At 40.1% G+C, this 26,594-nt stretch overlaps 2 protein-coding genes across 2 annotated transcripts in view; one reads left to right on the forward strand and one right to left on the reverse strand.

Moving 5' to 3' along the window:
• On the reverse strand, window positions 1–4,117 carry LOC117051938 (E3 ubiquitin-protein ligase synoviolin-like). The gene is made up of 3 exons (XM_033158666.1): window positions 4,063–4,117; window positions 3,416–3,988; window positions 1–817 (listed from the first exon to the last, which is right to left on the reverse strand). Exons 1-3 carry the CDS (start codon window positions 4,115–4,117, stop codon window positions 456–458), a joined length of 990 nt encoding a protein of 329 aa, XP_033014557.1. The 3' UTR covers window positions 1–455.
• Window positions 3,949–26,594, forward strand: part of CMTM4 (CKLF like MARVEL transmembrane domain containing 4) — a 26,682-nt gene continuing 4,036 nt past the window's right edge. The window contains exons 1-2 of the mRNA XM_033157149.1: window positions 3,949–4,301; window positions 20,682–20,858. Coding sequence (XP_033013040.1) covers window positions 4,116–4,301; window positions 20,682–20,858 — 363 coding nt within the window. The 5' untranslated portion in view covers window positions 3,949–4,115. The remainder of the gene's footprint in view (window positions 4,302–20,681; window positions 20,859–26,594) is intronic.

Raw genomic sequence — 26,594 nt, forward strand, 5'->3', positions numbered from 1 at the left:
TTTATCTAGTTGTTTTTACTTTGTCTTTTGGCCCAAATAAGTTTCCAAGGTGGCATACGATTTCAAAAACAAAATACAATAAATGAAGGCTTGGCCAAATAAAATATTATTTACAATTCATTGGCAAACTATTAAGGAAGGAGTCAATTGGGCTTGCCGGGAAATGAAATGTCACAAATTGGGTGCCTATAAAGGTTATATGTCATGTCCCATTCAACTAAACTTCTGATAGCAAGGGGACATGGAGGAAGAACTCTGATTTGGAGCACTGTGTGAGCAGATTCATCTGGGGGAAGGTGGTTCTTCATATCATTTGTTCCAAAACAGATTTCATATTTTTTTTGTTTTGCTACACCTGTACCTTTCTTTATCCTATTTGCACTATACTTCATTGGACTATAGACTGATTGCAGAGAAGAGCTCTGTGGCCCTCCAGATGTTGGAGGAATTGACCATCAGACCTTCAGGGTACAAAGCAGATCATGATGTGCTGGCAAACTAATCTTGCTCCTAACCTTTTGCTTGCTGGTGTCCTGAGCTAAACCACCAAGAGTTACAAGAAATGAAGAAACTGGTGTTTTGGAGTTTATTGCCTGTGTAGTTTTAAACGCCAGGGCAGTAGAAATAACAAATGTCCTCTGCAACTTAATACGAAAAGCCTTCATAAATATGCAATGTGCCCAGGAGAAAAGTGAAAGTTCCTTTAGATCAGGCAGCCTTTGATCGTTCCTAAATGACAGCAGCACCCATCTCAGCTTTGCATCACTTTGGTGTGACTCTTTTGCTTTCATCTCTGTTGGCATCCAGGCTTTAGAACTTTTTTTTAAAGCAACAAACAAACCTTTTCCCAATATTTATAAACCTATTAACTATGGATTTTTACACCCAGATTTTAAACTAGGCAATATATATTTGGATTCATTCATGATCAGATGTGATAAAACTGTATATACTCGGAATAAGGGTTTAAAAAATTATTATTAAATGTGCTTTTTTTCCGATGATGAGTGTGTCCTGTATGCTCAATTGTTTCCAACTGAGGGAACTAGAGATTATAGCTTGCAAAAAATATCTTGCTTTCAATAACCCCCCCCCCCCGGAAATAAATAAGCTATTTTGCCAGCAGCTCAAGTAGCCTTTTATTCTTTCCTTATGCTTGATTTTAAAAAAATGCAGTGAAAAAGGAAAAGCTGTCTCCAGTCCTTTACAATGAACTTGGTATATAAACTGATGGGATCTTGGATATAAGGAACTTGAAGCAGATTTACATAACTTAGGTAAGAACATTAGAAGACCTTGCTGGATCAGGTCAATGGCCCATCTAGTTCAGCATCCTGTTTTCATAGTGGCCAACTTGTAGGAAGCCTGCAAGCAAAACAAGAGCACAAGTGCATTCACCTGTGGTTTTCAGAAGCATAATTCTCTGACAGTGGAGGCAGAGCACAGCCATCATAGTTAGCAGCCATTGATAGCATTTACCACCATGAATTTGTCTAATCTCTTTTTAAAAACAGCTTTATAGAGTAACCATGGACCTTTTTATTTGTTCAGACTTTAATGTATAATCTAGTGCTGTGACAGTTCTGGTTTTTTTCTGAGTTTTTTTTTTAACTTTTACTGCCAATGTTAATTTTACAGTTTTTTAAAAATGTTTCATATCTCTATATCTGTCTTTCTCTCACACACGTCACCTTAAATTCCTGTAATTATAAGGAAGGATAACAAAGGCATGTTTCAGAAATTTGTTCCAGAATTTCTCTGTCTTAAGATTGATTACTGTAAGTGACCCCCCCCCCCCAGTTTCAGGTATCTAATGCAAGGTTCTATTTTATGTCCATTTAAACCTTAATGATTTAAATTCCTTCTTGTGTTAAAAAAAATCCCAACTTATTTGAATTAATTTTGCAGATTTATTGCTTCTTGGCCTTTTGGTTAAGATGTAGATTTATAAACTGCTTCACAGCCAGAAGTTACTGCAGCAATGTACCATAATATAAAATAACATTAAAATATGCAGCCTTAATAAACCAAAACAGTGTTTTGGTGTCACAGTTCTATAAAACGGCTGGGTTACACTTTACACATTCCAGCTGCATTCATGTGTTTAAGATCATATTTAAGAGCAGAAAGGTCACTTTAAGGTTATTCTGCTATTTGCTGCAAATGTGCAGATCCCAGAATACTTTACAGGTTATACATTCTTGGATAGATAGGAAATACTGAACCTTCAATCCCATGCACCTAAGAGTAAATTCTATTTAATGTAGTGGGACTTACTTCTGGGTAAAGGTGCTTAGAACCAGGGTGTTAATACTTTAAAACTGCTCGTGTTGTATTTGATTCATGCAAGGTTCCCTTTTAACATGGAAACTAAAAACCCACCTTGGCAGTAGTTTTCACTACAGATATGAGATAGAAAATCAACCAAGTAGGCTAGTACTTGTTCCTCCAATAAGATGTGCGTTCTAATCTGCAGGTGTGAAAGCTTACTGAGCACAGAAAGGCCTTAAAACACATGAATGGACATCTTCAAAGGCTGCAGAGGAAAGCAGGTTTCCCTTTGGATAAAGACAACGAAAAACCAGGAATAACTGGCTCATATTGTTAAGCGTTAGTGGGTGGGTGCTTTGACTCCTTTAAATTCCTGGGTGCCAGATTCTTCCATAATTTTCTGGTTCTAGTGGGTGTTGGAGTTTAATCAAATCTTGGCGTATTAAGAGAGGCTGCCAGACACTGAATTTAGCAGTATCAAAATCTATGCCAAACCAGTTTTTCTGTGCTGAGGAAATCACTTGGGAGAAGAGCCATCATGGAGAACAAAATGCAAGGTGATGAGCCATTAAAAAGGCAAAGTCTCTCTGCCAGTCATCAATGGGGTCAGCTCTGGGTTAGTTAGCAGGGCAAGGGCCAGAGTTGGAGGGAGAGTTGTGATTTAGGGTTACAGCTGGCTTGGAGGCAAACTGGAGAGAAAAGTGGCAGCCCGTAAAATGCAGCAAGCTGAGCTGACAGCCACGGTTGATTTCTGGTGGCATCCAAAACTGGCCATGGGAGAGGCAAGAACCTCTTGGAGTGTTAACGCTGCCTGCCTCTCCAGGTGTATTAGCCAAATATCATAAAGACATCTCTGCTGCGCTTTCTTTTCAAATGAAATATACCGGTAAACCTTGGGGTTAGTGCCTGGACCACTGGAATCTTGCACTGTTCATGGAGACAGGACGCAGCTGACTGATACGTTATGGTTCTCCTCCATCTGGTGCCTAAGAATTCAACAGGTGAAGCCCGACGCCCCAAATAATCTTTAACTGTTGAATATGGGGGGGGGGAGGAGAGTATATAAAAATCTCTCTGTGTATGTGTATTTGTGCATAATTATATATATTTGTGTGTCATTACCTATTTCTCTCCCTCTGTTTACCTCGCGTTCGCGGTTGGCAGGGAGGGAGGAAATGGCGAGGCGGAGGCGGCGACCTTTCTCTGCGCAGCCCTCGCTTTCCCCACAGGATCCGGGCCCGAGTCCAGCTCAGGACCTTCCCTGAGGGGGCAGAACCCTCGGCGGCTGCCGCCTCCTCAGCCGAGCCCCTTCTTGACTCCGCTTCAGGGCGGGCTTTCCCTCTTCCTCTTCCCTCCCTTTCCGCCGACGAGGAGCAACGGCAAGTCCCGGAGGGAGAGAGGCAGGCAGGCAGGCAGGCAGCGGGAACGGCGGCGGCGTCTCTGGTGGCCGCAGCTGCAGCTTCACCTCGTGAGAGAGGCGGGAAGCGAAGACCCAGGCGACGCCTCCCGCTGTGGGGCTCCCGAGGCGGAAGGCCGGCCTGAGGGGAGGGGAGACGCCCGCGTAGGACGGGATCGAAGCGGGCAGGGCAGGGCGGTCCTCTTCGCTTCGGCAGCCTCGGCGGCGGCGACCCAACATGCCTCCCGCTTCCTCGGCGTTGCCGCCGCCGCCGTCGCCACCACCGTTGTTGTTGTTGTCCTCGCCCTCCCCGCCCGCCGCCTGAAGCGAGGAGGAGACCTTCCCCTTCCTCTTCTCCTCTGCCAGCCGAAGTTCCCAGGCGGCCCCGACCCCACCCCAGGCGCAGGAGGAGGAGGGCGGCGGCGGCGGCGGCAGCAGCAACCTAGACATGAGGCGCGCCGAGGACTTGGAGGGCTTCGACGGAGAAGCGTCGAGCACCTCCATGATCTCGGGCGCCAGCAGCCCCTACCAGCCCACCACCGAGCCCGTCAGTCACGGCCACGGGTTGCGAGGCCTCCGCTGCGACCCCGATTACCTGAGGGGCACCTTCGGAAGGCTCAAGATCGCCCAGGTGGTGGGTACCGAGCGGCGGCGGCGGGAGGGGGGTCGTTTGCAATGTGTGGGGGGGGGGGGCTCGCCTTATCGCTGTTTCTGATTATCGTCACGGCGGTTAACGTGCGCGTGTGTACACACACGAGTGTTTGGGTTTAATATCGCCCTCCTGTGTGGGTCGCCCTTCTTCTTTTTTGAGCCATGGCCAAATAGCATGGTGATTGCTATTCCCACCCCCGCCAGTGCAAATGGCTTGTTTTTTCAATCCAAAAGATTCAAAGAGACTCTGGCAGATTCCCATATTTAGAGAATGGGGCTTGGAGGCTCCAGGTGTGCTGTTACCTCTCCAGCCAAATCCCACAGGTTTAGCCTCCAGTGACCTTGGGACCAGTCAGCTTGATCTACCTCCTAAGGTTGTTGTTAAAATCTTTTTTTTTTTTAAGGTGGTGGACACTCTTTGGGTTTCTTAGCTGAACTTGTTAGCCATATTTGTTGCTGGAGGATGGGGGATAAAAATAGCTGAAATGAATAATATATTAAGCAGATGCCAACAAAAAAAGGAGAGAGTCTTGAGGTACCTTAAGGCTGCAATCTTATATCCAGTTTCCCAGGATTGAACTGCATTGAACTCGGTGGGATTTCTGTTTGAACAGGCAGATTATAGATAGAACATTTTAAAAGATGTAACAGATTCATTGTGGCAGAAGCTTTCATAGACTAGCACACTTTTTTTCAGATGCATGACGTGTTATCCAGTTGGCAGAGAGATGCAAATACACACATACCTGGGGGAGGGGGAGCATAGAAGACCCTGTAAAACAATGGAGCAAAAGACCATGAAATGCATAAGGTGCAGTTCATGTATTTTATTTTAGATAAACTGCTTACATTCCTCAACAGCTGGTGTCTCTCTGGCAACTAAGGATAATGCTAGTTCCCAAAAGCTTCTGACACATAAAATCACTTCGTCTTTAAGGTGCTCCTTAAGGCTTTTGTCAACTGCTACCAGAAGTGGCTTTGTCATGCTGGCCACATGACCCGGAAGCTGTACGCCGGCTCCCTCGGCCAGTAATGTGAGATGAGCACCGCAACCCCAGAGTCGGACATGACTGGACCTAATGGTCAGGGGTCCCTTTACATTTAATCTACTTAGTAGTATTTTTATCTATAAAGGCTTGTGCCACATTATGTCTTATGTTTGCTTACTCAGAATTAAGTACCTGGTACCAGTTCAGTAAAACTCTGATGTAAGTTGCACAGAACTGCACCATTAAAATACTTGTATCTTCATGTTTCTGTGGCCCTTTGATTTGGAGGAGATAGAAGTACCAGGAAATTTTCATTTATGGCTACAGCTGCTAGGAGGGGAATTTAATTTGACTTCCATTTACAAACATTTTGCAAACACCTGTAGAATATTTCTTTGCTTAAAATTCTGCCTTTAAATACCATTGCCAGATACTGGTCAGGTGATTCATATGAAGGTGTTCAAAAGAAGCTTGTCACCTAAAGAGGAAAAGTGTAGTGCCTTCTACATACTAAACATGTTCTTGAGAAACTATTTTTTAAAAAAAGCACAAGCTGACATATTGTAGGCTCTTTGTGATAAAAAGCCTCAATATCCTTGTTCTGATAGATCATAGCATTGATAAGATCAGCTGATTTAGCAAGGGTTGAAATCAAGGTTGCCGACTTGTACTTTCCTGTGATCAGACAAATGTTGATCTATCTGCACGATCACAAGCCATGTGGATCAAGTGCAGTGTGACTTCAAAATGTTTCTGTGGCTGGAATCAGCTATGATGGCCCTCATTGTTTTCTGGCATAAAAGATGATAGTATAAGTTAGGAGTCATAAAAATAGTTGTGGCATATGATTATTAAACGTGAAAAGTACAGAATGTGATTAATGTTACTGGTTACATACAGGACTGCCTTCTCATGTATAGACCAATTACATCTTCATGGGACACCTTGTTAGCTGTGCCATGAACTGCAGATTCCCACCTGTCAGAAACAGGCCTTCTCTGTGGTGGTGCCTTTCCTCTGGGATGCTCCCCCCAAATTATCTGGGACCAAAGACAGTAGCATGCTTCAGACATTTCCTGAAAATGCACCTCTTTCTTGTTTCCTAATCATTAACACTGAATTCTACTGACTTTTTACAAAGTAATTCTGATATTTTAATTTAAAAAAATGGTTTTAGTGTATGTTTTTCTGTTGTGAACTGCTTTGATTTTTTAAAATAGTGATATAAAATATTTAAAATAAAATATTGTGTATTGAGTCTGCTATACTATAGTACTGTTTATTCTTGTGAACATTTGCTTCTGTTTTCCTGGCTTGGTGCCATTTTGTGTTTTGCTTTTAGTGGCACCTCAGATTTATATCCTAACATTGTGTCCATATTCTATCTTCCATGTTTCTCTTGATGTAAATGTTGTAATTGGCAAAAGGATATGTGTGTGAGAGAGGGTATTTAGACTGGCTTAGTGTTGCTTGCCTTTGTGTACTTTGCTTAGGTGCCACTGTTCTTATCGGTGTGTTTAAACAATGTGCTGCTGGAATACAGGCTATTTTTTAAATGACATTTCAAGCTCAGAAGTACAGATCAAAGGAGCACACAAAAATGTTCTGACAGTAAACCATAGTTTTGTGTTGCATGCATAATCATACAGGAACTTTGGGTTTGTGTACTCCCTCTTTCCATTGCGCACCACACCAATCAGCACTTTGAATTGGGCTCAGAAACAAATTGGCAGCAAGTGTTGTTGAGCTAGAATTGACCAGTGTTTATCTGCTCAGACAGCATGGTCCCAGTTAATAAACTGGCTGCCAAATTTGGTATGAGCTGCAGTTTTTGAACTGTTTTCAAAGGCAGTGAAACAAATGTCTTAACATCAGACCAGCAGCAGAGAGTTCACAAACAAAAGGTGAGATTACTGGTAATACTGATTGGGATTGCTGGAACTATTGTGTGAGCATGCTACAAAAATATATGTTTTTAAATGGGTACTGATAGAGACGTCATTCAGAGTTTACTGTGACCATGGAGTGCAGTTATCTGAGGAGAATTTTGAGTAGCAATTCAGGACTTGGTTAATTCTGTAACCCTTAACTTGCCTTTCTACATAATATGCCTCTTCATACCAAATATTTATTTATATCAGGGAACAGAGCAGACATAAACACATGAGCATACAGATACCCACAGGAAAAATCATGGCCACCTTGCTCCTCCCCTGTTTCTGCTGCTGCTATGTTATTGAGAGCTTCATGGTTGGCTTATCAGCCCTATATCAGGAAGTTTTTAATGTTTGATATTTTACTATGTTTTATATGTGTGTTGTAAGCTGCCCAGAGTGGCTGGGGAAACCCAGCCGGATGGGCAAGGTATTATTATTATTACTAATAATAATAATAAATAATTCTGTCAGAACCCGGGGTCATGATTTGTCTTGATCCAGAAAAAGCTTCTTGATTTACCGTTAATGGTTTATCTACAGGAGATAAACTACAAGCTGGTGTTGGGATGTAATGATAGCTTTGGGAAGTGCAGCAGTTGTGGGACAAGGTGAAGAGTGAAGCATCTGCAGTTTTCTCTTCCTGCACGCTCACACAATGATATTTAGCCATGGTTTGGCTTAATGTTGTGTGCAAACTGGGACAGTTAGATAATGTTATTTTTCATACCAAGTTGGTGGTTGAAAATAGAAATGATCTTTGAATATTCCATCAGATAGGGGTTTCCAGGGCTCAGTTGAGAATCATTCCTCATGTAATAGCTTTCCGTCAGTGTCTCACTGACTGTTCATATGACCCATTTCCTTGAGTTCAACATTTTTCCATGAATCCAACTCCTGTTTTTCTTATCCCTTCACAACACAGAAAGATGTGCATTGTGCACATCTTTCCACATTGTGAAGCTATGCAAATTGTGTGAAATGTGTGACTGTTGCTTGCTTTTGGAGCAGTGAAATTCAAGGTTTGTGACTGAAGAATCCAAGATTATTTTTAGAGCAGAATGGGACCCTTACTGTGATCTCCAAATGTGTCAGAAACAAATTATTGGTTGTCAAAATTGACATGCAAGCTGCCTTGTTCTGGTTAAAATTAAAACTGCATCTTCTGCTAAATTGCAGTCTAGTATCTTAATCCTGGGCAAACCCAGGGTGTTAACTGGGCTTCACTGACACCATTTGATTTAAGATTACCAGGCACATGAAAAGATTGATACTGGAAGTTTAGCAGATATTCTAGTTGCAGGGGTTCTCAACAAGTTGTGCATGCCTTGGTCATCAGTGTTTTTTGTGTTCTCTAGGATTCATTTGGACTTGTTTTGGGTGGCTAAAGAAATTACAAGTGGAAATTTGTATCTTTCATACCTTCATTTTGTTAGACATTTGTGATCTTTTTGGAAAAGATCTGCTAGAGGCCTCCTCACCCCAAAGAAAAAATATGATATAGCTAGTACTGTTACAGCTTTGGAGGTCTTCTGACATGTTATTGGCAGATGGATTAAACATTATGGTGGGAAGCTTCAAAACTGTAGGGAATATTATACACACACACACACACACACACACACCAGACAGTGGAAGGGTGTACTTTTGGGACATAATTTGAAACACATTTGTGTGGCTTTGTTTCAGCCAAGGGTAAAAGGTAGTTTTTCAAAAGTCCTTTGAAAAAGCTGCTGAAGTGTTCTGAGTGTGTCCAAACCACAGTCAAGAGCTATTATTTGAGCAGTTCAGGATTTTAATGCACTCATCAATATCTCCTGTAGTGCCTTACTTCCCTGAAGCATGTCATGTTCTATAGATTGTAGCACTGAGTGCCTGTTTTGAATTGTTAGCTACAGGTTATCTGGTAGAAAATACTGTTGCTGGTATATTGAACATGTTGAAGTAATTTGCCACAAAGCTTTCTCTTTCTCTGCCCTACTTTTTGCTTTTGTATGTGTGTAGGCCATGCAGCCAGGCATTTTGGCTGGCAAGGTATTTTCGTTGTGCAAATTTAATGACAATCTCTAAACCTCAAATAGGTGGAGTCCTCTCAGCCTCTTATTGATTTGATTTTAAAGTTTGCATTCCACAAGCCTAGACTCTGTTTCTTAAAGGGAACTCGTGCTCCTTAAAACTAGGGAAAGGGACATAGTATACAATTATGACTGTGGTATTTGGATTTATTTATTTATGGTTCAATATTGCAGTAAGCAAAGGGTTAAAGTAGATGTTTAGATGTTGCCGGCACAGGACCACTTCAGGTTGAGTTCTTAGTTTGACCTGAGATCTGTGCAATTGAGTCAAATGAGTATTTCTCATGCTCTCTCTAATGAATGAAATGCAGGTGGCGTTGTGGGTTAAACCACAGAGTCTAGGGCTTGCCTCCGGTGGAAAGGTAAACAGTGTTTCCGTGCGCTGCTCTGGTTCGCCAGAAGTGGCTTAGTCATGCTGGCCACATGACCCGGAAGCTGTACGCTGCCTCCCTCGGCCTGTAAAGCGAGATGAGCACTGCAACCACAGAGTCGTCCACGACTGGACCTAATGGTCAGGGGTCCCTTTACCTTTACCTTTTAATGAGTGAGACATTTGGGAAAGGAATGGGTGAGAGTCAAGAAAGAATATAAGTAGTTTCAATACACTTTCTCTGCAATCTGAGTTTGTGTTTTAGTAACAGACTGACCCACCAGATACTACTAGAGTAAAGTTCCCATCACAAATTACCATTAACTATGATGGCTGGGAGGACCGAGGTGTATAGGAATTGGAGTCTGACAATATCTGGAGGGCTACAGTTTCCCCTTCCTGCTTTGGAATGTCTGCATCTAAAGTTCTTAAGGAGATATCTTCATATGGCTGAAATCCACAAGATCTTAAGCTGCTTTCCTCATCCCAGTAACCTCTTTGGAGTCCTGATGTTGCATCTTCATCCCAAGCACTTAGCTTCCACTATGTCACTCAATTTCCACAAACAGCAGCTTTTTCACTTGGTTTCTATTAATTCTATTCCCATGATTCCTATTCATTCTATTACAGATAAAAAGTTAGTGTAAGGTAACACCAAAACAAATGGAATATAATATGAAAGAGGAAAAAGGTTTAAGCATCTATTCAGATAATCTAAACAAAGTCTACTTTATTTAACTTCTTTCATGTAGCCCTAGTGCAGTTTCTTCTATTATTTTGCTATCCCCCAATACTTAGCCATACTTTTGCCATACTTAGGGAATTTTGTAGCCTACTTAATTGTCCTTTAATTGTTTTTCGCCCTGTACAGTACTTGAATGAGACTGTGCAGTCAGCAGTTGAACTGAGCTTTATGTGGATATTTGTTGCTTTGGCTTTTGAGACTTGATGCTTCTGTAGATTGGTAACTATGCAATTAAGTACCTGAATCTTCAAATTATAGCACATTATCCTGTAGTGCCTCTTGGACATGTTTACAACTTACTAGAATTAATTACTTTGAGAACCTTCAGGAAGAAAAAGTGTCCTTTTGATCTCAATTAAGTACAACATGGGATTGAGGGTATGTGCTACAAAAATGTACCGGTAAGTGTATTTTGCTATAATAAAAGCAGAAAAGGTCCTGAAAGATATAGGATATAATGCTAAGAATTTGGGCTTCACAGAAGAGATCTGAGTAAAGGATATGAACTACCGTATTTTTCGCTCCATAGGGCGCACTGGACCATAGGGTGCACCTCGTTTTTAGAGGAGGAAACAAGGGGAAAAATATTTTTCTGGTTTTCCTCATCTAAAAGCCCTGTTTTTTTTAGGATCAGCTCAAATTTGTGCAGCTTTTTTTTGCAAAAGGAAAAGCCCTGTTTTTTGAGGATCAGCTCAGTTTTGCAGCTTTTTTGCAAAGGGAAAAGCCCTGTTTTTTGGCTCAGATTTGTGCAGCTTTTTGCAAAGGGGGAAAAGCAAAGCTTCTTTTGCAAAGGAGGAAAAGCAAAGAGGACAAGCCCCGTTTTATGGGGTTCAACTCACATTTCTGCAGCTTCTGAAGGAAAGGGAGCCGTTTCTACAGTTTCCAGACAGATAATCTAATCAGCCAGTCACATGTCACATACAACCTTCCTCTGCAGCACACTCAACAATGGAGGCCTGGGCAAGGGGGTGGCGAAAGGGAGCCAGGGACTCTTATCTCTCTCCCGATCTCTTGCTGATCAGCTGGTGAGTGGGGTCCTTTCAGCACCCTCTTTTCTCTTTGTAAAAAAAAAAAAGCACGATCTGCTTTTGGCCCCTGGGCAATTCGGCTCCAGGGACCCCCATTCACTCCATAAGACACACAGATATTTCCCCTTACTTTTTAGGAGGAAAAAAGTGCGTCTCATGGAGCGAAAAATACGGTAAATACTTTTCACATATTTTCTTTTTTTGGTTATAGACTGGTGTAGGGAACATTAGGCCCTAAATTTGTACCCCGCCCTCCCCAGCCCTAGGCCACACCCTTCACTTGGCCCTCTTCATGCCTTCTTGAGAGTATTTGCATTTCTGGAATGTGTCCTTGAACTTGAACAACTCATGCTTGCGGGGGGGGGGGGAGGATAAGAGGGTGTGTGTGTGTAGAAACTATTATGCTACAAAGGTAACATTTACATTCATTGATCCACCTAATTTACCTTCTGGTCCCATCTAGAAGTGGTATGTAGCCCCCCAAAAGGTTACACCAGTGTTCCCCAACCTTGGGCCTCCAGCTGTTTTTGGCCTACAACTCCCATCATCCCTGACCACTGGCCTTGCTAGCTACGGATGATGGGAGCTGTAGTCCAAAAACAGCTGGAGGCCCAAGGTTGGGGACCACTGGGTTACACAGAAGGGAATACGACCCTCAAACTGATTTCCCCTCCCCCCCACTTCTGAAACAGACTCTTGGATACAGCTGCAGAATCAGGCATTTCTGTAACTTTTTGGTGGAGAATATTTTAAGCTAGATCTTAGCCTTAGCTTGATAGTGTATTTGCTGGAGCTCAGTTGTCAAAAATGGAAAAACAGTCACTCCTAGTAAAATGATTAGCTGTGCAGATAAGCTCTCCAAATTTAATTCAACCTTGAAAAAAAATCCCTTGCCTTGTCACCTCTAATTGTGTTTTACTTGCCACAGTCAACCAGGCAGACAACTTTTTACAAGGCTTCCTTCAGTTTGAAATTAAAAGATACAATAGCTTTCTAGCTAACTAAGAGAGAAAATAATTTTGTTTTGTTTTGTTATTCCTGACTCATAAATGATCGTGTTTGGTCATCCCATACAGCAGCAGTCTTCACACTTCAGACCCAATGTAGACCCCCAAGCAGGTACTTGGGATCCACTGCATTTTCACTTTTGATATTTTACTGAATAGTGCTTGTGTCTCACTATATATTGCTCATTGAGGTGTTGGTATACTATTTTTTTTAATACAAGTGAACCAATATTTCATGTATTGTTGGTCAAACTTTTGAGCACTTTTAGTTGTTAATTTTTCACTTATTTTGTGCACTTTCTTCCTTTTATCACCTTCTGCCACCTTAATTCACTTCTCTGTATACTTGACCCCTGCTAATGTCAACTTTTCTAAAATCAAAATGAACAGGGAGAGATTCATCACCCACATAACCTAATATAGGCAGAAGCTGTTTTTTGTTGCCACATTTTTGGATGATTACCGGTAAGTTTGAAGAAACTTCTCAGATTCTGCTATGCTGAAGTAACACATAGTTGTACTGTAGTTCAAAAGCAAGAAGTGTTTCCTTTAGTCTGAAAAGTCTTGCCATTTTACAATTTGTTTTAAAAAGCAACAAAATCAAACTACTTTTCATTCTAAAATATTGCATTGAAATATTAAAGTTGGAATCCTGTGCATACTTACTTAAGCGTTAAGCCCCATTCATGGTTGAACTCATGAAAACTTACTCCCAAAGAAGAATTCAAAGGATCAGGCTATAATGTTGACAGTCTTATCAGGCACATTTAACTGAAAGTAATGCCCCATAACTGATGATGATTTATTCATTATACCACACCCATCTGATTGGGTTGCCCCAGCCATTCTGGGTGGCTTCCAACAAAAATACAGGAGGGGGAAGCATAAAAGCTTCCCAAAACAGGGCTGCCTTCAGATGTCTACAAAAGGTTACATAGTTGTTTAGCTCTTTGACATCTGCTGGGAGGGCATTCCAAAACTACTGGGTGCAATTACAGTCGTACCTTGGTCTTCGAACAGCCTAGTTCTCGAACGTTTTGGCTCCCGAACGATCGAAACCCAGAAGGACCTCAGAGGTGTCTCTCAGTTCATCTTGAGGCTGAATCATTTGGAATCTGGACTATCAGTTGTTGTTTTTTGTGTGTTTACAAGTTTTTATCTCTTAAGAGATAACACACTGTGTCCAAAAAACATTTTTGTTTTATTTTTAGACTTATTGTTTCTAGTGCACTTACTTTATTTGTAAACAAATGTTCCTGGAACATGTATGGAGTCGTATCTTGATCAGTTATTATTTCAAATTAAATTTATTTAAAACAGTAATTCTGGTATTTACTTAAGTTCAGTATTACTGAGTGCAAAAATTGATTGTTGCAGTTTTGTGTATTGTATTTCATTCAAAGTGCTGGTGCATTTATTAAATATGCAAAGACAGTATTGAGTTTTAGAAATGGCTCCTCATTGTTTTAGGGACTTCCTGGCCCTGATCCACATTTATACCTATAATTAGAAAGCATTGTTTGACTTTGTATTAGATACAAAAATTGTCATTGAAACTTGATATCCACTTGATATGTGTGCCTTTCCACAAGGTTTAACAGGAGAAAGCAAAACCTCTAGTAAGTCTGATAATTTCTGTTTTACCTTTTGGCCAAATTATTATTATTAATTTATTTAGCATAGTGCTTTTAACAGAGTTTGGGGCTGGCACAGGAAATGGCAGGGCAAGCTTGAAACTATTCAGCATTTTTGGTATAACTGAGAGTGCTCTTAGTATTGTGGCCAGTATTTTTTTAAAATCTTTTTTGCTTTTGTTGTAAGTTTGTTTTTCTGGTATGCCTAGAAAAGTTTGCCTTTTAAGGCATGGCATCTGAGGGGGCCATCAGATTACAACTCTGGATTCTTAGGATTGTGAATACTTTTATCTGAGCTGTTAAAATTCTTGTATAATGGGGTCCTTTCAGGTCACACTATGCTCCTGATTATTTTCTCATTAAAATGCTTTTCCTTCTCTGGCAATGTAATTTGAATATTTGTTATTTACTTAAGAAAAATCTTAAAATAAGACTCCTGTATAAAGTTAAGAGTTCTTAATCTAAGGACATAGCTGAGTTTCTTTTTTAGTCTATGGCTTCCTTCTGATGTAACAATAAACTATGGCTTTATCATTAAAGGAACTAGCCACAGTGAACTTTGGACTCATGTACTCCCCCTCCAGTGACCAGGAGGAATAGTTTGAAAGGTCTCTTTTCCATTTTTGAATAATTAGTTAAGCTTTATGTCCAAATCTAGACAAAATGTGGTTAGTTTTAACTATAGTTAGTTAAAACAGGTCAGCTTCAGACAAACCACAGTTGGGTATAATTACAATTCGTTCAGTTCTGGGCATAATGCTGAAGTGCAGTTAATTGAAATTGAAAGCTTCTGATCTCCTTATAGCCATACTGGAGGAGAAAACACACGAATCCAAAGCTTATGCATGCAGCAATAAATTTTTGTTCATCATTACATCAGTGGGTTTTAAAGCTAAGAAAAAGTATGAAGTCCTTTTAATATTTCAGCTCAGTTGCCTCCATTGCTGTACATACAAACTGGAACACTGAAAGCCTTCTCTGCTTAAAATATCATTCGTTAAGGGGGGGGGGGACTTCAGAATAAAACCTGTTGTATCAAAAGTGGCTATGGGGGGGAAAGGTCTTGTGCTCACATTCATAAGCTTATAGAGCCACTGCAAAATACAGTATACATTCACTGCTGATGCAGAGCCTACCACAGATCCAACAAAGATGGCTTACAAGGAGTTATGAGTTACCTCACTTTATCCTCAGTGAAAGTTGTTTCAGGGGTTGCTGTTCAAAGTGTAGGGGAGGGGTTGTGGTGAAAATAAAAATTCATACTTAGACTTTACATGTAGTTAACTGCATTCATCAGCATACCTTATGCTTTGGACAAACTTTATAATGAAGAACACATGTTTGTTTCAAATGCAAATAACAGAATCATCATATTCATTATCATCAGATTGGGCAATGGCCCTGGTGACATGGACTATCATAATATCCAAGAACATGTGAACAGTATTTCTCTGCATACTTATGCCTCTGATTCCACAATGTACTGTTAATTAGAAACAATAAATGCAAATAAAATTATATAAAAATTTAGTAATAGCACTTTACAAATGCAATCCTATTTTAAATATAATTTTCTAAGAGGTAATATTCTTGCATAATTATATATGTAGTCTCTTCATCAGCAATATGACAACAATACTTTTTAAATGGTTGCTAATTTTGGTTTAGTTGAAAGAAAAAATTTCACCATGGGGATGCTGACTTATTTACCACAGGGTGACGTCAGAATTCATCACAAGCCAGATAGCCAAACTTAAAAGCAGCTGCTAAGCAACAGTTGGTTAATATTTGCACTAGTTGTATACTTTTTTCAAAGGATGGTGCATCAAGTATGACAACTTATGACTGAACCATTAAGAAATCTTAACTTAAAAGTCAAAAGAGTGAAGAAGCATACTCGTCAGAATAAAACAACAACAATGCCCATGTAACTAATTTAGTCCCTCCCCCTCCCCACTATCAAACAATGGGCTTGGACTTTGTTTTGCTTGCCTCACTAAAGATATTTAGCATTTTTTCTTTGGATGGTACAATTTCACATGTTGCAATTGCATCACAAAACAGTTGTGAGGCTTCCACTGAAGGTAAATGGGACTGTGCCATGTTTTTTGTTGTAAGAAGGAATTCTCCGTAACACATGTAGGTGCTTTTTGTCAGGGGTGTGGAATCTGTTGATGTATTACAGCAACTAATTGGATTGACTCATTTTCTTGCATTCCTGTGTACATGACAGAGGACTCCCATGGGTAGAATAAAAAAGTGCACCTACGGACATGTGCAAATCCAGCCCTAGTGATGCCAGGTGGAAAATTAATCCTATTTTTGCTGTGACGAAAGATAGTTTCCTCTTGGAGAGGCAGGGATGCACTGAAGCCATATTTCTGAAATATTTGTATTTATGCCAGCTGTGTTAGATGTGGGAAATGCATCCGCTTTACAAGGAATGAGGCCCACTTAGATTTAGACTATTGAATTGGCCAAGTTAAATGAAAGCAATAAGTCTAAATTTGAATGTGTGAGGTTTTTAAAAATGTCTTTGGGTGTATTTTGAGGAGGTGTAAAAGCATTTTACCTATATCTATGCTGTCTATGACTACTTATGCTGCACCACTAGTTTAAGTAATAAATCCTGGTAGTGTAATATTCTTACAAAAATATTGTGGGTATTCTTAAGCAGGAAAAATGTTCACTATTCAGTGGTTTTTGTGAAATCATAAGTAATTATGTGATTGAACCACACAATAAGTCTTTTTGTGGGCCTCTTCAGATAAACAGGAAAGCTATTTTCTTTTTTAAAAAAAATCTTGAGGGAACCATTTTTAGTGCTTATGTTGCTTGATTTATCAAAAAATAAAACACAGCAAATTTGATATTTAATAGAGAAAATGTAGTGGTAGCAATTTTCTTTCTTATGAAGTCTTCTGTTGAGGTTGAATACATATTGCAATGCATTCTCTTCATTTTTCTTGAATGCTGACAGTCATAATTAGTATAGACAATTTGCCAAGAAGATCTTGTGCAGCTACAATTCATTTCCAGTCTGTTCCTTTTCATGTTTACTGGGAAAAAACCTATTGAATTGAATGAGTGTGCATAGGATTGAAGCTTTCATTAGTTGATTTCCCCTTTTTAAATAAGATTACATTATCATTTTAAATGCAGAAACTTGTTCTGCAACATTGTTTTGCAGTATGACAAAATATTAGGGCAAAACTATTTTGGCTGCAGTACTTTGAAGGGATTTGGAGAAATGTGGGGTGGTGTTTTGCAACTTATACTACATCCATGTTTCAGGAGCATATATTGGCAGTAACATGATGCAAATTTCTCAGCTTTACTATGTTCATGTGAACCTGAACTGCAAGGTCTGCTGATCATTTCTATTATGGTCGGAATAAGCAAAAATAGTGTGCTTGCTATCTGGAAAGAAATAATTCTGCATTATCTTCCCTCTCTCTCCTTTAATGTGTGCAGGTGCTCTGCCCTGGGTCTGGTTTCTTTGGGGTAGAATTTAGTGGAGTAGATTAAGATGGGATACTGTTCAACAATCTTGTATTTGGCATATCACTTATGTAGGAGAAAGTCCTGGGATCACTTGCGTATTTATTTACAGCATTTGTACTCCACTCATTAGCCAAAAAGGCTCCCAGAGTGGCTTACTTACAATTTATTAAAACAAAGCATTCCCTGCCCACAAGCTTGCAATCTAAAAACCACTACACACAAGGGAAGAAGAAGAAAACAAACTCAGAAATCGTTCCTTAAATAGTAGCTCTTATAATGACCAACTGGCAAGAAAGAGTTCAGGGATAGGAGGTGCCTGATGGAGCTGGTCTTTTGGCAAAGCTGGTGGAATAAGCAATGCCCCCCCCCACTAAGGCAGCCTGATGGAATGAGATTGAATGATGGAGTAGGACCCAAACCTACAGGTTCAAATAACCAGAAAAGGGAATTTCAGCCAAACATTACGGAGAAATTCCTAGTGGTACACAAGAACATTCACAGTAGAACAGATGGAAGGTGGGAGAATTTCCTTCATTTGAGATGTTTAATCAATGCTGGATGACTGCCTATAGCAATGAACCTCCTGCATTGGTTGGGCTAGAAGACCTCTGTTGTCCCTTCCAGCCCTGTGATTCTGTGAAAAGGCAAAAATACAGACAAAACCAGGGCCATGATTTATCAGGTGACAAAAAAGTGAAATTGTTACTGGGAAATAGGGAGCAATGACAGAGATGTGTTCATCTATCTTATAGCATGCTGGGACACTCCCAAACTCCAGTAAAGAGCATATTGTTTACTCACACATGCAGATCTGACTAGCTGAACACAATGCATTTCCAGAAGATCATTTGTGAGCTGATGATTTCCATTATTTTCCATGGGAACATTTCTAATCTGTGATCCCTCCATGGTTTTCTGTGGAAGTGGCTGTTCGGATATCTGAATCAGTGTTTGGGTATAATTATTTGCGTTCAGATAACTGAAATTTCAGATAATGGGACCTGCATGTACATTACTCAAAGATTTGCAACTGATCTCATGAACTGTCTTGATTGAAAAGGAACATTGATTTTCAGGTGTCAGGGGAGACATGAACATGTGAATAATGCAAGTGAGGAAAGTTAATGCTGGAAATCCAGGTGTGCACATTTAGAGCAACCTTTGTCGGTCCAGTAGAAGCCCACATCTTTTCCCACTGGTATGCAAAGAAGATATGTGAGGATCTTATGTTGTCAGAATCCCACAACTTTCCTTACTGTACCTCTGATTCTAGTCACTCTGTTGCTCTGGTAACATGGCAGCAAAATATGAAAAGAGCAGATGACCTCACTGAGCCAAATTCTGATTAAATGGGAATGAGGAAGAGGGGGGCATTCTCAGGCCTACTGCTAGCGGACTTAAGAGGAGACACATCCCTCATTTAGATATTCTGGGCCCGAACCACTAGTACTGTTGGTCCAAGTACACTCTGAAACACCGAGTCATGGAATCTTCTAGAAGTAAAGGCCTAGAGCAGCGATAGGGAACCAGTGGTCCCCTAGATACTACTGGACTCCCACCATCTCTGACCATGGGCCATTCTGGCCAAGTCTGGGTCCAAAAACAGCTGGAGGGCCACAGGCGTCCCACCTCCTGGCCTAGAAAGAGGAAGAAGGGCCAAGAATAGAAGATATCCCTGTTTCCTGCTAACTGCCCCTTGAGTGAGTTTATGAGGTTTAGCAACCACACCTTGTTGTCAAGATGTATCAAGTGACCCTTTTACACTGTTACTGCCTCTCCTTGCCTCTGGCCCAGCCCAGTAGGACTGTCTTAAACAATTGCCACACATGTTGAAATTAAGGGTCTCTTAGTTTGATGTGATCTGGTGGAACTCAAAACAAATTTTACTTCTATAGCTCTGATGAGCATTAGAAAGTTGTGAGAGAGAGCAGTTGAGAGATCTGACATGTGTTGATTATAGTGATACTAATTTGGAATTGGGGACGGGGAAAGGAGTAGGAGTGAAATCTAAATTAACGCCTGTAACATTTTGACTACATACTGACCTCAGTGCAAGCTAGAAATATAGATAAATAGCTGGCATTGTTGCCACTGGCAACTGTCTGTTGGCTGTATCTTTGGAGTTCAGTACATATTTTAGTTTGCTTTAAAAATACAATTTAATAAATATAGTAGTGTATCAGATGAAAGTTTGTCCCATGCGTGAGGTTGTCTTCTTACATCTTTAGTAACGAGGAAGGTATTCCTAGTTATAGCTTTATTTGTTATCTTTCAATTACATTCAACTTCTCTTGGGTAAAGCCAGGTATGATCACTTTCATATCAACGAGGTGAGAGAGATTGTTATACCCCTGCCCCCCTTTAAGAATAAGAAAATGAGAATAAGAGACACAGTGCATTCTTTAGCTCTATCTCCTTGCATCTCTTTTATATGAATTTCACAGACTTCCAAATATATACCTGAATTCTTTAGTTTCTTCCTAGTCTTGTTTGTGTATAGTTTTGCCGAATTGAAATAGGCCTTCATAGTATTACTCAGTAAAGTTCAGTTGCTAATTATTATGATCCCCCAAATGCTTTTAAAAGCCAGAATGAAAAGCATGTTCTTCATAGTAGTAGAAATGGACCAGTACCAATACTACTTTGATCGATTTACAGCCTAATCTAGGGATGGGGATCCTGTGGCCCTCCAGATGATGATGGTAAACTCCAACTACTATCATTAATGGCCTAGTTGATTGGGGCTGATGGTGGAGTCCCCACAACATGTGGATGGCCACAGGATCACTGAACTGGTCCTTATCATATGCATGTTTACTTGAAAGCAAGACCCACTGAGTTCTGTAGGACTTTCAAGTAAGTGTGCACAGGATTGCTATTTTAGTACTAAAATATGCTTTGGTATATGAGTGAGACAAGCATCTTGTGTTGATTTCTTCTTTTAAACCGTGAATCTTACTGAAGTTTCATTGCACATTCTTGAGTATCAAATTCCCAATGAACATTTCAGGATAATTTGTGGCCGTCTTCAGAATGTTACAGAACTATTTATATTTTACCACTTTTTCTCCCTGTAGGTTTTGGCATTGATTTCCTTCATCTGCATAGAAACCATCATGGTATGCTCCCCTTGTGAAGGCCTTTATTTCTTTGAATTTGTCAGCTGTAGTGCATCGGTAGTTACTGGAGTTTTGTTGCTTATGTTCAGTCTAAATCTCCATGCAAGAATACCACAGATCAACTGGAACATTACAGTAAGTTTTCATCCAAACCTTCACTTTATAAAAATAGCTGAATAAACATTTGAAGTTTAGACTTCAAGCACTGCCTGCCTTGTACAGAAACTTGAAACCATTGGTAAATGTTATTTGCAGCAAGTAGAGTTCATGTGCTGCTTTATATTCAAAGTGAACCCCACTGGTGCAATAAGGATTATGAAATATTGGATGATAAAGTATATAAAGCTGAAATTGTGTGTAAAATAATCCCCCTCCCCTGCATAATGCAGACTTTTCCTTCAATGCTAGTCTTTATTGTTCACAACTGAGGAAAGTATAGTCTGCAGATTTTGTTTAATACTGTGCTTTACATTTACAAATGGTTAAAAAATTAAATATGCATTGAGTGCATACTACAAGGTAGAGTCAATCTGTAAATCTGTAGGCCATCAATCCCTCTTCTAAAAACAGTCATCTTTTGGGGTTAACCTGCTTTTCTGATTTTGGAAGTGTGGGCTTTATGCATTTATTTTCTTTCTCCCATTCTTTTAGGAATAGGGTTGCCACTGTTTTTACAAGTCCTGCTCTTGTACTCTTTTGAAGACAGGCATTTGGCTGGGGATTTTTTTTTCCTGATAAGGAGATAAGTAGTAGGAAAAGTTTCCCCTGCTACATGCTTTCATGTCAGACACAGGAGCAGGGCCAGAATGTGGAAAGCAACTGATAGGGGCCACAGATTTCATTGTTTTTGTTTTGGCATAAATTTCACATAATGAGCCCAGGGTGGCAAACAACAAATACTAAAACAATGATAACACATTTAAAACAATATACAATATACGTAATTGACTGGGAAAGATCCCAATTTAAAAGGCATGCTGAGAGAAGGTCTTCAATAGGTGCCAATAAGACAACAGAGATAGCACTTGTCTGATATTCAAGGGGAGGAAATTCCAAAGGGTGGGTGACACAACACCAAAGGCCCAATTCCTACATTGTGTAGAACAGACCTCCTGATAAGATGGTCTCTGCAGGAAGCCCTCATCTGCAGAGCACAGTGATCAGTTGAGCATGTAAGGATTGGTATTATGTTTCATGTATCTTTGCCCCAAGCTGTATACAGCCTTGTACACCAAAACCAGTACATTGAATTTGGCCCGATAGCTAATATGCAGCCAGAGCAATTCTTTCAACAGATACATTCAGTAGCTTATTCTTCTACTTCACAAGTCCTCCCATCCTCTCTGTGGGTATGTATGAGAGACTGGCAGGTTGGAATACTGGTTCCTTGATCTCTTGGATTCTGGTAGGCCAAGGAGTGTGTACCCCACTTTCTAGTATGTATCCTGAATTGTGTGTACGTGCTGAAAACCTTTGAAAGGGGAAAAACTATGTGGCGTGTGGCGTCATGTGTTTGTCTCAGCTGCTGGCCACAGTAAATTAGATCACTAGGACAGTCAATGATCCTTAATCTCTGTTCCTGTTTGGATTAAGGAACACTGTATTTTGAAGTTCTTCCTCCTTTGTCTGACTGTACATGATGAGTGTTCACAACTTTCTGGCAGCAACAGAATAAAGAGAGAAATGTTAACATTAACATTTTTGGCAGCAGTGATCCCATTTACATCCTAACTGAGGAATTGTATGCCATCTGAAATATTATTATTTTATTTAAATCCCACCCTCCCCGGCTGAATTCGGGCTCAGGGTGGCTAACATCAGATACATAACATTGGTATAAAATCAAACAATAATTAAATTACCTCCTAAAAACATGTCAAAATCAAATTTAAGTCTAATTAGGTGGCTTTCCACAGGCTTAGGGTTGGGAACAGTAAGTGCTCCACTGAACTGAAATTTCAGCCTTCACGACATAGGAAAACAGCCAAGTAAACAGCTATTTTGGTGGAGGAGGGTCAAGATATTAACCGATATGCATGAAATTTCATATATAGCTTATATAATTCCTAGTATAGTAAGATAAGACCTTTGGAGCAGGCATTTTTTTTTAAAAAAAGTTTTTTTTTAAATGAACCGCCCTAGTAGGGCAGTAATTGTTCCTTGATAATTTGTCACCCCCTCCATTATGGAACATGGGGCGGGCCACCCCCTATGCCCCCCCTTGCTGCGCCCCTGAATTTCAATGAAAGCTTGTTATGCCGTGCCATTATGTTCTGGCTTTGGCTAAATGTGCTTGACTCTTGGCTTATGTCCAACATAAACACAAGATCTATAATTGCATTCATATAAGAAAATTGCTGTATCTATTCAGAGTTTGTAAATGATATTCTGTGACCTGCACAATCAGCTTAGTTCCCTGTTCCATATTGTAATGGAAAGTTTGGGCCATTGACCTTCAGCAGCTCTGCATTTTTTAAATGACCAAGTGTGCCAAGGTGAAATTGTATTGTATTATATAAATACCCTAGGAGCTAACATCAAAGCAATGTGCAGACTTATTTTGTTATAGTGAAGTGTAATCAAACACTTTCGTTTCATTGGTTGTAGATGTTAGAAATATAAGGGCTAATGAAATATGTGGTTTGTTTTTAGATTCCTAGCATCCTTCATCTCATATGTGGAACTAAGACTGGAAAAAATATTTTTTTCCTTTGTCGGTTTCAAGAGAAAAGAACCCATTTATATATTTTTGTTCAGAACTGTCAGCTGCCTAGAGATTTTGTATATTTCTTCCCTTAAATGCCAGTATCTGGCATTTAAGTGATCTAACGTGTCCCTTGGCCAGTGGTCAGTTTCTAAAATAACCAATAAAGAGGCTCATACTGGCTAAGAAACCTGTTGTCTCTGGAGACAGGCTGGGCTATTCAAGAGTGGGAGACAGCTGTCCTGCACTCAGGATAACCCTTTATTATTTTTTCTCTAATTCAGTGGAATTCCAGCAGTTGCTTTAGGGAAACAGGAGAGCAGGTTGGGGATTAGAAGTTCTGCCCATTAGTAGCTTTTGCCACATACAAGAAAGAGATCTAAGATTTGTAAAGGAACATTTTTGTTTTTGTTTCTATATTGCTGGCATTTTGCCTCTGTATTGTTGTAGGCCTTCCTGCATAGGCCAGCACTGGAAGCCAGTCAAATGCTGTGGGTGGACTGTATTCTACCCTTCTATTCTAATGGAACAGGAACATTCTTTATTTCTTTTATAAACTGGAAAACCTGCAAGCACACGCAGCCTATTTGTAACAAGCCCCACAGGAATCTTATTCCTGGACACCATAATGAGGCAGACAACTATATCATCTGCTTCTACACCAGCCTTTATTTTCAGCCAGTTGGTTTACTTACACTTTCCTCCAAAACCTGTGATACATGTTAAGCTTTTATGAATGTGACATATAAGAAATGAAACCCCACCAAACAGCTTAGAAATGTTATTTTCTCTGCAATAGCCAGAGTCTGCATATTCTTGTACCACAATGAGAAGTTTTAAGTCGTGTACCATCTTTCATTTCTGGGCCAAATAATTTATTGCTGCAGCCAGCATCCACATTCCTTAGATCAGAAAATTGCTGTTTGGTCATTCCACTAGTTCAAAATGGCAAGTTGTGGGGAGGCTTGAATAGGGCAATCTCTCTTCTCTCTCTCTCTCTCTCTCTCTCTCTCTCTCTCTCTCTCTCTCTCTCTCTCTCTGTGTGTGTGTGTGTCTTCAGAAACATCCCACCAGAATATGGATGCCAGAGGGCATTCCCTTCATAAGTGGAAAAATGTTCCCTTGTTACCAAAATCACGTTAACAATAAATTGGAATTTATAATTGGCTTTTAATAGTTCAATTTCTTGACTTTAACCATTAAGAATGTGCAAATAATATATCATAATATATTTAATCTTCACTAATGCTTGCACCTTCAGTCACTGTGAGGTAATGTAACATACGTTTTACATGAGGTCTATCTGAGCTACCGTATATACCCGAGTATAAGCCGACCCGAATATAAACCGAGGCACCTAATTTTCCTACAAAAAACCTGGGAAAGCTTATTGACTCGAGTATAAGCCGGTTCACCTTTGCCGCTGTGGAGGAGGAGGAGGAACGAGCAGCCCGAAAGCAACCCTTTGGGCTGCTCCTTCCTCTTCTTCCTTTGCCAAGTTTGCATTTATGCGAGCAGTTCAGGAATGGAACAAGCTGCCTAGGGAGAGTAAAGAACCGCCGTTCTTGTACACTTCTTAAGGAATGGTTGACTGGGGAGAGCGGGTGGCGGCACGAGCGGAGAGAAAGGGCTTCTTTCTCGCCACCCCCACCACCCGCCTCACTCGAGTATAAGCCGAGGGCAGCTTTTTCAGCACAAAAAAATGTGCTGAAAAACTAGGCTTATACTCAAGTATATATGGTAATCTTCCTTAGCAAGGTAACTTTTTAAAAATTAATGTAACCATATACAGTAGATGATTGCATTTGATAGAAGAATCCACAGATATTTTGTATAACAGATCAACAAGCAGTGTCCTGGGTATCTGTGGTTTTGTTTTTTCATTCCTGTATAAACTTTTCTGCCTGTCCTCCTTGGTAGACATTGGAACGAGACCAAATAATAATGTTGGTCTTTCTGAACTTAGCACAATGAGTTCAGTTTCTGCATTGTCCAGAAAAGTTTCCTTTGCTTTTGTTTTGTATCACCTCAGAAAACCCACTCTTGCTTCGATAGCCAACACTCTGCCTGCCAAAATAAAATAAACACATGAAGCAGCTGGGTAGAAAGGCTCAGAGTCTGCCAATACTTGAAGAAACTGGCACTTAGGGAATTATTTTGTAATTTGGGGTTTAGGAGGCATTGCCTAGGTATCTGACCAAAGTTTGCCCACTGGACTAATAAAGTAAAATAAAATAACTCTTTCCATCCATAACTCTTTAGACACTGCTTTTCTTTTGACTGGGGCAGCTAATAAGAGTTCTTGAATGATGGAGCAAGATGACCTGAAATGATACAGAACACTGCAGTTTTCATTAAATCATTTATGAATTAGATAAAGGATATTTGCAGTTTAGATTGATTTTGAATCTCCTCCTAGATTGTCCTGCAAACTCTTCTATCCTGGAACTATTTTACTAAAGAAATTGCTGTCTCAAAGCTGCCCTTATTTCAACTGAATTTTTTTCATCTCTCTCTCTCTCTCTCTCTCTCTGTGTGTGTGTGTGTGTGTGTGTGTGTGTGTGTTGCCTGCACGGAGACATAATTCAGAATACCTCATCTCTTTCTAATTAACTGAACTGGTTTAGAAGAATTTTTAAGTATCATCTTTCTGAATAAGCCACTGAAGTATTAAATTTCCATGGGGAATTAGTATTTGAGTAATAGTCCTCATCCCCTTTATGTGAGGTTGCACAATTTCAGTCCAGCCCCATTCATGCTATTTACAACAGGTTGAAGATTTTCTGGTAGACATCAGAACTGTTACTTTCCTTAAGTCCTTGGGGCTTTCTCAGTGCCATAGTGTCAGGACATGGTCTGGGTAAAACTTGAAGCCAACATTCTGTGGGTTTGAATAAGCAATTTAAGCATGCCTGGAAGGAGGAAGGTGAGATGTTTGTATACATTGTTAAGAAGTTGCATTTATATGCTGTAGACAGAACTTTCTCTTCTTAATTGCTTGCTTGGGGATCAAAATGATTTGCACTGTTCTCAAGCCAGAACAGTAAGACTCAAAGACATAGTAGCCTTCAATAATGCAAACTTGATTCCTTGTTTCCTTTGTATGATTACATATTTAGTAGACAGAAAAATCTGTTTCAATGAATGTACAAATTACACAAGTTTTC

The sequence above is a fragment of the Lacerta agilis genome, chromosome 8, assembly GCF_009819535.1.
Source record: "Lacerta agilis isolate rLacAgi1 chromosome 8, rLacAgi1.pri, whole genome shotgun sequence".
Classification (NCBI taxonomy): Eukaryota; Metazoa; Chordata; class Lepidosauria; order Squamata; family Lacertidae; genus Lacerta; species Lacerta agilis.